The sequence below is a fragment of the Labeo rohita genome, chromosome 9 (assembly GCF_022985175.1).
Source record: "Labeo rohita strain BAU-BD-2019 chromosome 9, IGBB_LRoh.1.0, whole genome shotgun sequence".
Classification (NCBI taxonomy): domain Eukaryota; kingdom Metazoa; phylum Chordata; class Actinopteri; order Cypriniformes; family Cyprinidae; genus Labeo; species Labeo rohita.
This window is the reverse complement of record NC_066877.1, coordinates 34491681-34504654: the sequence shown is the minus strand read 5'-3', so window position 1 is coordinate 34504654 and position 12974 is coordinate 34491681. Positions and strand designations below refer to the sequence as shown.

Genomic DNA, 12974 nt, shown 5'->3' with positions numbered 1-12974 from the left:
TAGGAGAGGACGTTTAGATCTTCATAAGAAGGTGTTGAACAGCAGGACGGGGGCAGGATTCTCACCTCTTTCTTTTTTATTACAATTTATCTCATGTAAGAATAATAGTTGTGTGATATAAACTCTGAAATAACAGATAGGGAAGTGATGTAGTGACTTAAATTCTGTCTTATATATGGGCTTCTTTGTTGTCTAGATTCCAGCTCTGCTGGCTCTGGACATTTATTAACCAACTTCATCAGGTGCATCATGGGATGCTTTTGAATGCTAGTGAAGGAGGAACGTGTGTGATGACCACATTTAAGCAGAAACCTTCATATTAAAAGGTTTTTAAAACCGTAGAAAACATACTCATTTAGGTTAATTGATCATGATAAATCATTAATTGTTTCGATTTTTGGAGATACGCACACATACACACACATATTAAGTAAATATGTAATTGTTTTATATTGCATTTTGTGGAGTTTAAAGAAATAAGATAAACTATTATTAATTTTTATTCATATTTTCTTGATTAAAATGTACTGACAGACCCAAGTTTTTTTTGTTTGTTTGTTTTTGTTTTTTGTTTTTGTTTTTGTTTTTATTAGGGCCCTATGAAATCAGTTAAATTTTTTCCCAAACTCCGTTTTTGTTTTTTTTTTTCCAAATTATTTTTTTTCTGTTTTAATTTTTCTGGATGTTGTTTTTCCCCTCTGTTTTAAAGGATAAATTAGAAATATCAATAAAATAAAATAAAAATATCAATCAAAAGGCATGTCTAATTAATTGAAATATATATAATAATGAAACAAACACAATTTAACAGAAATGTATTACAAGTTAAACTAAATATTTTCAAATTCAGTTTTATCTTTAACAAATGATGTGTTTCCTATTCATTTTTTTAATTCCATTTTAATGGTTTAATTAATTTTAATAATCAAAAGCTTCTCTAATTAATTACTTTCATTTTAAAAATGTGTTTTGTTCTTTGTTTTTAGAAATACTGTGTGGTGTGTTTACATTTTTCTGGTAAATGAATTAAAAAAAAATTCTGGTAAATATTCCTTAAAAACAATTAATTTCTATTACTTTTCAGGATTCCATAATAATTTTATTAAATGTAAAAATCAAAAGCATCGCTAATAATTATGGATTCCATTTTAATGGTTTCATTAATTTTAATAATCAGTTTTATTTTAAAAATGTATTTTATTATTATTATTATTATTATTATTAGATTTTTTTTTTTTTTTTTTTTTTTTTTCAGCAGTACTGTGTGGTGTGTTTACATTTTTCTGGTAAATAAATTCTGGGAAAAAAATAAATTCTGGTAAATATTCCTTAAAAACAATGTTTTAATAATAATTTTATTAATACTATTAGTAGTAGTAATACTATTATTACATTAAGAAATATATTTCTGTCACGATTTCTTCAAGTTAAACTGAACTTTTATTTTGCCGGTTGGCTGTGAAGACCTTTACGTTTCTGTTTTTTATGATATGTTGATGGTTTTTCTCAAAAGAAACGTTAAAATGCTCATGAAGTACTACAGCTATTTTTGATTTATTCATCCAAAATTTGGCAAATACGCTGACATTCCACGTTATGAAGTAAATTCCGTTTTTATGCCTGGATTCCATAATTCTGGCCTCGTTTCTGCATCGCAGTAATTATAGGCCCCTTGTAAATGATTAAAAGTAAACAAGACACTGCATGTCCACCAGACCTCCACTTTTGATGCATGCCGATTTATTATCTGCTCCAAAACATTACTTCAAACAAGCTGTATTTGTCTGTCATATCTCCATACATGGATCTCAGTCAGAATAGTGATAGTTGAAAGCATATTTTCCGGTACTGTGAAAAAACACTTCACCGAAAAGTTATCTTGAACTCACTGGGAGGTGCAGTGATACGAGTTCAGCTCAGAGCGTAAACGCTTTCAAATAGACTCTTTTTTTCAGCGTCGCACTCAGAGCTTCATTACCTCGGTCCTGCAGCTCATTTCCTCACAGCTGAAGTAATAACGTTGAACTGTGGCGGCCCCCTTTTAAGCTAAACCGCTGTTTCCCCAAAGCGGCGGGTTATTGATCCTATTAAAGCCATATCACATGAGGCTGGCACATATTATGTGCTGCTTTCATCAGGAGAGAGCGACACGTGTTTCACCTCGTCCTCTTTGCCTCCTTACTGACCTCTACTGGATCGTTCAGGTCATTACCTCTCAAGGTCGAAGGTCAGGAATACTTTTTCCTACTGGTCTGGTCAATGTTAAATTCGTTTGGGGAAAAGCAAGGCCTTTCAGTGATATAGTGTGTTGGTGGATGGTGTTAGCAGATGTTGAGAAGGTCTTCAGAGAGATGGGAGATGGAGTATCCTTAAGTATGATGGTTTGCGTGAGGATCCCCAAGATACGCTTTTGTTTTACAGCTTACATTAACAAAACGTGCTTGGCTGTTACCGCAGATCTGATTCAAAATGTAATGTATGTCTGTTTATGTGTTTTTATATGAATATAAAACTGTGTGTGACAGAAATGTTGTAATCGCTGCCCTGAACTGGAATTGAGAGCACCAAGTTCCCTCTGGCGCTTCGACATTCACACTTAAACCATCTGTGTAGCTGTTAGTCCATTTAACATGTCTTACATGCGTTCTTCTATCATGCATACTTGGGAGACAGATCCAGAAATGCATTACCATCTGGCCATCACAATTACTAAAACAGATGTACGTTATAGAGATGTATAAGAAAACACATTCCTATGATTATATTATATTTTAGATTTATTTTATAATATTTTGGCGTGGTTTCACAGACAGGGTTTAGACTAAGCCAGGATTAAGCCATAGTTAATTTGGACATTTAAGGAATTTTTATAAACATGCCTTAAAAAAACATTACTGGTGTGCATCTTGAGACAAAACAAAGGCATTGATATATTTTAAGATCAGTTAGTGCAAGTTTCTATCAGTTGAAACAGCTCAGACTTAATTTCAGTCTGGGATTAGGCTTAAGCCTTTTTCCAGATTTTTCAAATTATATAATTTATGTATATATATGATTTTTGTCTTTTATTCTTATATTTTATATTTATTTAATATTATTTAATTTAATATTAATTTATTCTATTTATATATTTTATATGTATTTTGTATATTTATAATTATATATATAATTCTCTTTTTCAGATTTTTATTGTATATTTATTTTATAATAAATAGACAATTTATATGATAATATTTGATTAATTTTTGTCTTGTATTTTATATTTAGTTTAATATAAAATATAATGTCATTTATTCTATATGTTATATATTTATATTTATATACAGAATTATTTTTTTCAGATTTTTTCAGATTGTGTATATATGATTTTCGTCTTGTATTTTTATATTTTGTATTTATTTAATATTATTTAGTTTAATATTAATTCTATTTATGTATTTTAGGATATTTTCTATTTTATAAAATATGTATTTTTACTCTTAGATTTTGTATTATTTTATATTATATCTATTTTTTTAATCTTACCTAAATATCATATTTTTATGTCTTTTATCAGATAAAAAATAAATGTATTGAATATGGCAATAATATTAGGTACCATATTTTATCATAATATCACAATGTTGAACACTGGGTGAATTTTAAATAATTTCTCTACTTTAGTTTGAGTGGAGATGCATTTTGTTGTGCCTCCAGGCACTACAATGAAAATCTGGCAATTTATTCTGAAATATTCTGGGTGTTTCTTAATTTTTATTTTCTCTAATCAAAATATGTAAAACAAAACATTGGCGATATCGCCTTCCATCCTTGTTTGTTTTTGTAAAAGCCGTTTAACTGACTAACTAATAAGAAAACAATTCTTTTAGACATCACTCTACAGGAATTGACATCATTTTGGAGGTAAAACAGCAGCACATACGTAATTTAGTATTAGCAGTGGATTTAATGATGGTTTGTGTCACTCCAAAACATTCACCCTGTTTGATCAAATTTACACAAATCAGTTTTCCAATCAACATTTCAACAACTGGTTAAAAACCTGAGAATAATCTTCATGTCCTCAAGTTTAAATGAATTTGATCAGAACATGATTTGATCTTTTATACCCTTTTATAGAAAAACTGCCTTAAATTTGCAACAGAAGCTGATTCATTTTCGAGTGTTTCAGAGTTCAGAAAGTTTTCCAGAACCGGAACGATCTGGCTGATTACATGTTGGATCGGAGCTCACATTGGCATCGGTGGCGTTGGTGTGGCATTGACCGGCCAACGCAATACAATGGCCTTTATAGCAGATGTGGATGACAGCTTCCTCTGTTCAGTATTTCATTTCACAAAAGTGAACTTCCATCCATGGACGTCACTTCAATCTGAATACGTGATTCACAGACGGCTGATATTTCAGAGTAAAGAGGAGTATTGTCACGCCGCTCTCTTTCTTCCATGGCTTTTGTTGTCCGTACAGTAGATCTTGTGTCTGGCAAGAACGACTCAAATGTGAGCATGTCATGAGGTCTGTGACTTTGCTCCGTGTCTTTTAAATGTGTAAAGCAGAAAAATCGAGTTGCAGAAAATAAAAACTTTTTTTGTCTGGAGAGCTTTTTTTTGTATATGTAGTTTAGTTGTACATGTAGTTTTAATTATTGCTGTCAGGCGATTAAAATTTTTAATCTAATTAATTACATGATGTTTCGATTAATTCATCTAATTAAAGTCCACTTCCAGAACAACAATTTACAGACAATGTACTCACCCCCTTGTCATCCAAGATGTTCATGTCTTTCTTTTTTCAGTCGTACAGAAATTGTTTTTTTTAAGAAAAAACATTTCAGGATTTCTCTCCATATGCAGTTTAAATGCGGCTTCAACGATCCCAAATGTGGTTGTAAATAATCCCAGCCGAGGAAGAAGGGTCTTATCTAGCGAAACAATCGGTTATTTTCATTAAAATAATAAAATTTTTACACTTTTTAATGTCGAACGCTCGTCTTTTCTTGCTCTTCCCAACCTCTGTTTTTGTTCCGGTTCATGACAGTTAGGGTATGTCGAAAAACTCCCATCTCATGTTCTCCCTCAACTTCAAAGTCGCCAAATATCGCTTTTTTTTACCTTCTATGTAAAGGGTGTTTGATCTTTGTTCATGTTCACTTTGTATAGACCGGATCGGTACTTCTGCAGCAATGTATTTTATTTTCTCTGTGTTGTTGTTGTTGTCTCTGTGCACTGGAAGCCTGTGACACCAAAATAAATTCCTTGTATGCGTAAGCATACTTGGCAATAAAGCTGTTCTGATGTAGGATGATTTTGAAATGATTTTTGAAGTTGAAGGAGGAAATACGATCTGAGTTTTTTGACATACCCTAACTGTCTTGAGTCAGAATACACAGAGTTCAGGGAGAGAAGTTTTTAATTTTTAATGAAAATAACCAATCATTTTGCTAGATAAGACCCTTCTTCCTCGGCTGGAATCGTTTACAACCACATCTGCGTTATTCATATGATGTTTACAACCACATCTGCGTTATTCATATGATATAAATATAAGACAAAACCACATAGGGAAATTTTTTTTGCACCAATATCTTGAATTTTAGGGCAAAACTGCATTTATAGAGTTGTTGTCTTGCATCATATTTGTCAACAGTCAACTATATGAAATATAAGATGACGTACAGGTCTGGGGAGGGGCCAGCCAATATTTTTATTGCATTATTTTTCATAACTAATTAATTAAGTTAATGTGTTAAACTGACAGCCCTAGTTTTAATATATTTAAATTATTTATAATCAATATTTTAAAAATTATAAACAATTTTTTTTATAATTTTTATATAAAAATATTTTTTTATATAATAATATTTTTAAGCTCATTTCAGCACATTATGGAAGGTAAAAATCCATTTAATTTTCTCCGTAGAGGTGTTGATTTTTTTTTTTTTAATTAAAATATAAATTTATTAAAAATGTAACTTATGTATTTAAATATATGAATAAAAAATTAATACAATTAATATACAAAAAACGAATGATCTTTTAATATTTTATATACTTTTGTGTGTGTGTATGTGTGTATATATATATATATATATATATATATATATGTTTGTAAGTATATATATATATATATATATATATATATATATATATATGTGTATATATATATATATATATATATATATATATATATATATGTATATATGTATATATATGTATATATATTTATATGTATATATAGCAGTGCATCATGGGATTGCCTTGTTGATTGGATGTGGGCAGCAGAAGGTATCTTAGAAAGCAGTATCATTATCACTGTGATCAGTGATTTGTTGTTGTTTTTTCCCCTCCTCTCCATCTCTTGTTCTCTTTCTCATTTATATTCTTTGGCTCTTTATTTGCATGCATCTCAGATGTGCTGTTGGACCTCAGACTGAGTTAATACCTGTTTGTGCTCTCCACCAGAGAGATGAGACTCATGCATTTTAATCACAAAAGTGTGTGTGTATGTGTGTGTGGGGATTTATTCTCTCTCCCTTGAAGCCAAAACTTTTACAATAATTATGTGGAAAGAAATGCTTTCAGTCAAAGCGTGTGCTGTTCATATATATTTGATCTTGACTGGGGGCGTCAAAATGTCCAAATTTCATTAGTTAACAGCAGTGGTATTTTTAATTCATCAGCAAACTAATATATTAAAGGGATAATTCACCCAACATTACAATTCTGTCATTTACTCACCCTCAAGTTGTTCCAAACAAGAATAAGTTTATTTTTTCTATTAAACACAATGAAAGACATTGAACACAATAAAAGATATTTTAAACACAGCTGATTTTATACTCACAAAATTGGCGAGAGAAAATATCAGATTGCCACTGACACCATCTTAAAAGTCGCTTTATTTTCATGCATATCATATGAATTACTAACAGAATTGAACTTGTCATATGTGTTTGCATTTCACTGCAGGTGTCCATAGATGGCAGTGTATATCACTATGAGAGCTAAAGTGTGTGTGTGCTGAGATCTGGACACACTCATACATTAACTATCATACATTAACTATATGTTAGGATGGGGCAATATTTGGCTTAGATACCAATATTTGAAAATCTGGAATCTGAGGTTATAAAAAAATCCAAAAATATTGAGAAAATAGCCTTTAAGGTTGTCCAAATCAAATATTGTCCTAATCAGAAATTAAGTTTTGATATATTTACAGTAGGAAATTTACAAAATATCTCCATGGAACATGATCTTTACTTAATATCCTAATGATTTTTGGCATAAATGAAAAATTGATCATTTTGACCCATACAATGTATTGTTGGCTATTGCTAAAAATATACCCATGCTACTTAAGAATGGTTTTGTCGTCCAGCGTCACAAATATAAATTGATATTGATGGTAAAAATCAGTCTCAAAAATCAGCATCAAAAACTTTAGTGTGTAAGGATAGTGTGTAAAAGTAACATATTTTGCTTTTCTACTCAAATTCAGCCCCAAAACGTATTTGGACACTTGAGTCACACTTTGGTTTTATGTATGCATGCATGTATTTATTTTTAGTCATTTATTTTAATTAATTAATACATTTTAATTAAATTATTAATGAATCATATTTATTTATTTATTAATTTATTTTAATTAATTAATTAAATAATTTAAGTGGATGTTTGTGAAAGTATACAAATACTTTGCACAATCTAATATCTAATATTTCATGTTTCTTATACATTTAATATCTAACATGTATATGTATATGTGTATATATATATGTGTATATTTGAAAATATTTCCATGTATATATTTATATTAATATAACTGATATTACATAGAATATTTGTAATATATATATACATGCGTGTGTGTATTTATATATACATAATAAATATATACAGTATGCACCCATATATTATGTAATCAAAAACTTTTATTTTAGATGTGATTAATCTCGATTAATCATTCGACAGCACTATTTTATTTCAAATAATTGTTTATATTGTTTTATTTTAAATTTTATTTAACAGTAATAACCCTTCTGACTTCAGTAAATGTTTCCATTTGCTCTTGATTTAATCTTGATCATTTTTTTATTGATTAAATGTTGAAAAGTGCCTGTTGAATTGAGGATTTGTGTTGTTATCTGAAAAGAAAGATGATGCAAGTAATTGCGTTTAGATAAAATATTACGAATACAGTTTTTCTCATTGCATCATAACATTTACAATAAGAACAAGCAGTGTGCATGCAAAAAGTAAATAGCCTCAGTTATGATTTCATTTTGAATTTAACACCTTCACTCGAATCATCACTTGACGAGCTGAAGACATCCAGCTCTGATTTATGTCTGTCTTTATGCACGTCGCCGTTTCATTTGTCTTCTCTGAGCGCTGTGTTTGCTTCCTGGAGGTCAAAGTCACGCAGGTGCCGAGCGGAGATGAATCTCTATAACGCCGCTGAAGCCTGATGGATGTCTCTGCTAGATTTAAGGTCTCCCGTCGCCAGCGGCTGCTTTTTACTCCATGACTTTATTTGGTCAGATCTTACACGGGCCGCTGGGGTCTTTGATCTCACCAGGGTTTTCTATGATAAACAGAGGAACGTACTTAAACCTACAAGCTTTATGGGGGTCGAGCAGGATTTGAAGGGCGCTTTCTTTTATACGCTCAACCAAGAGGAATTTCAGGATGGCACGACCTTTTGTGTGTCAAATGCCTTTCATCTCAAACCTGAGGCTGTTGTTTTACACTATTTTGGACCAGATTGCTGCATATTTGTGCGGTCAACATTAGTATTGCTGTAACTACTAGCAGCAGCTGTAGAACAATACAGCTAAGAAGTGAAATGAAAACTGACCCAGTTTTATTTCTTAAAACTCGTGAAAGAAAATCTATCACAGTCTCCACAAAAATATATTGACGTCAGAAATGTTTCATACAAATTTCTAGTTATGCTCATTTTGAACATTTTAAACACAATGTTCCATATGTTCTATTATCAAGTCAAATTATTAACATAATATGATGTTATATATACAGTATTTTATTTTTTAATTTAATAAAAAAATTTTGTTCATGTTTTATTTATAAAACAATAAAACATTTTTTTTGACTATTTGGTAAAATGGTGCAATAAAAAAAAACTTCTCCTATATGTATTTTTTTTTTCACATTAAAAAAAAAAATCTTAATATAATATTATATGTGTTTTTTTGTCGTATATTGTTTAATTTATCTGTGCATTTTGTCCCAAAAAAATAAAAAATATATTGACTTCCCTCATACATTACCGTGAAAAAGTTTGGGTTTAATTTATTTAGCTTTTTTTTTTTTTTTTTTTTTTTACATTTATTTATAATTATTTGTTTATTTGTTTACAAAAACTCCTGAAAGAAAACTTATCACGGTTTCCACGAAAATATATCAAGCAGCACAACTGTATTCAACATTGATAATAATCAGAAATGTTTCATACAATTATTTGTTTTCTTTTTTTTTCTCTCTCACATTTTATTTATAAAATAATTCTAAAAGATCAAATGGTAAAATGGTGCATTTTTTTATTTTATTTATTTATCTGTTTTTTAATTTTTACATTTCTATATATATAATTGTTTCACTTTTTATTTATGAAATAATCCTAATATAATATTTTTTATGTTTTTGTGTTGTATATTGCTTAATTGATCCCCAAAAAAGTAAAACTACAAGTTTGGACTTTATGTAGTTATTTGTTTATTTTTTTACATTTATTTATAATTATTTGTTTATTTTTAAAATGTTAAAAAAAATCTCCTGAAAGAAAATGTATCACTGTTTGTGAAGCAGCACAACTGTTTTCAACACTGATAATAATCATGAATGTTTCTTGAGTAGCAAACCAGCATATTAGAATAATTTCTGAAGGACTGTGATACTGAAGACTGGAGTAATGATGCTGAAAATTCAGCTTTGCATCACAGGAATAAATAACATTTTACAATATATTGAAAAGGAGAGCAGTTATTTTAAATTGCAATAATTTTTCACAATTTTTACTGTATTTTTGATCAAATAACAGACTTGGTGAGCAGAAGAGCCTTTTTTCAAAAATATTTGTCCCCAAACTTTTGAACAGTAGCTTAAAAAGTCATTCTGGAATGTAGCTTTTCATTTATTAAATGATAAAATCAAGTCTGAGCTTACATTTATTATTCTGCTTCGCATTATGTAAGTGAAATAGTTTGGGAATGCCATTTCATGTCTTTAAATGGACTCTGAGTCTCTTGTAGATGAAACACAGTTTTTTTTTTTATGATGTGTGCACGCACAAGTAGATGGAGAACCAGATTTGGCGAGAGAAACGCACACATTATCAGTCAGAGATCTCACACCCGTCTCCTAAGAGTTAAATTGCGCTGGTTTCCTGCTGTAGTTTACATTCCCAGAGCTGTGAAGATTGTTGCTGCAGCTGGCATGGGCAGCCTGAGTTCACCCGTTCTTTACCCTCACATAAGACAGACGCTGTCGCTCCTTTTTGCAAGATCTGTCACTGTTGTAGGTCCGACTGATTATACACGTCTCTTTGTTTTTCTTTCTGTTCTGAAGGCCCCGTTAGAAAGCCCAAGTATGTGGAGAGTCCTCGTGTTCCTGGAGATGCGATCACGTCGTCGCTGAGGAAGGTTCCTGACGGTACAACTGGTGAGTGACGACACATGCTGTTGTTTGGTTCAGAGTCGTGTGTTTGGGCTTGCTGTCAAAATCGAGTTTTCGGTTTGTTTTTATTGGTTAGAGTAGAAGATTGCTAATGACATGAGGGTTTCCACAGTCACAGATGAGTGGGAAATGATCACTAAAGTTCATTAAAGAATTAATAGTAAATGTGTTTATTTAATACACATATTTCTAGTTGTGCTCAGGTCTAAAATGTTTCATCTGTTCTAAATATAATCATATAAATCATATAAATATAATCGTAATCATGTTATGTGTACAAAAAAATATATATATATATTATATATATTATATATATATATATATATGTATATATAATATATATATATTATATATATTATATATTATATTATTATTATTATTATTATATATAGTTAGTGTATATATATATATATATATATATATATATACTAACTATATAAATAATAATAATATAATATATAATATATATAATATATATATATATATATATATATATATTTATATATTATAATATATATATATATATATATATATATATAAACTAACTATATATATATATATATATATATATATATATATATATATAGTTTTTCACATTTAATCTATAAAATAATCTAAATATTATATTTTTTGCTTTTGGGTAAAATTGTGCAATTTTTCTTTCAATTTGTTATCATTAAAAAATGTATAATAATATTATTAATAATAATAATGCTAATAATAATTTAAAAAATAATTATATATATATTTTACTATTGAGTAAAATGGTGCAATTTTTTCTTTGAATTTGCTATCATTAAAAAAGTATAATAATGATAATACTACTACTACTACTACTAATAATAATAATATTAATGCTAGTAATAATGCTAATAATAATAAAAAAATAATACATTATTTTTTTACTGCTGGGAAAATGGTGCAATTCTTTATTTAAATTTGCTATCATTAAAAATGTATAATAATAATAATAATGCTAGTACTAACGTTAATAATAAATATTATATTTTTATTTTTTAATATTGGGTAAAATCATGTAATTTTTTCTTTAAAAATGCTATCATTAAAATAATAATAATAATATTGCTAATAATAATAAAAATGACAATAATACTAATACTTAATATTATATCTTTTTTGACTACTGGGTAAATTGGTGTAATTTATTCTTTACATTTGCTATCATTATAAAACTAATGCTAATAATAATAGTAATTATAAATATTATATATTATATATTTTTTTGATTGTTGGGTAAAATGGTGCATTTTTTTTCCTCTACATTTTCTGTTGTTAAAATAATAATAATAATAAAATAATTAATAATAATAATAATATTAATAATAATAATATTATTATTATTAAAATACTCTAAATATTATAATATTTTTAATTGAAGTTTAAATGAATCTTGGGTACTTTTTTTATTAAATTTGCCATAATTAAATTAATTTATTCATTTCTGTAAACATAATATTTCTGTGAACATTATTGTTTTGTTTAACTCAGAAATGTTGTTACATAAGGAAAATTGGTACAATCCATTCTTAATATAATTAAAATAGTATTATTATTATAGTTGTTGTTGTTGTTGTTGTTGTTGTTGTTGTTGTTGTTGTTGTTGTTGTTGTTATTATTATTATTATTAATGGTAAATTATTTTTACATTTATTTATTTATTAATTTAATTAATTAATTTTTTTATTTTGAATGAGTATTGGATAAAATGACTTTTTAATTACATTTAGTATGTTTTGCATTACATTTGGTGTCATTAAATTGTATTATTCACATTTGAGCTTGGTATTGGCCACCCTGATGTCTAAATATTGCCGTTGGCGAAATCCATATGCTGTAAATATACAACTCTGGGACAGTCATTGGTCAAAAATGTGGAAACCCTTTTATTTGTTCACTAAAGATGTTTTCTGTTGAAATTTCATGTTTATAGCTATGTTTTATGTTAAATTATGCATTTAAGCAAAGCAGCATGTGCGTCTTTAAAATTGCTTCATGCATTTTGAATTGACATAATTGCATATGTGTGTATGTGTAATACAAACACTGTCTATGTAGCACACACTGTGTGTATGCATGTATGTGTGTTGTCAGTCGCATGTAGAGCAGGTTCTGTGCTGGGCTGCTGTAGATTTGGCAGTGTTGTCTGTGTGTATCTTTAGCTGCGTATCACTACACGCAAGATTGTGTTGGTCACAGGAGTACGTGAGACATCAGAGCTTTCCAAACAACTGTGTGAAGCAGGGTGGCGCCAGGCGA

The 12974-nt window shown here is 28.8% G+C and overlaps 1 protein-coding gene across 3 annotated transcripts in view; it reads left to right on the top strand.

The window, feature by feature from the left end:
* Positions 1-12974, top strand: part of tanc1b (tetratricopeptide repeat, ankyrin repeat and coiled-coil containing 1b) — a 199793-nt gene that overhangs the window by 64002 nt on the left and 122817 nt on the right. For all 3 annotated transcript variants that reach the window (XM_051119883.1, XM_051119882.1, XM_051119884.1), the window contains exon 4: positions 10590-10682. In XM_051119883.1, coding sequence (XP_050975840.1) covers positions 10590-10682 — 93 coding nt within the window. The remainder of the gene's footprint in view (positions 1-10589; positions 10683-12974) is intronic.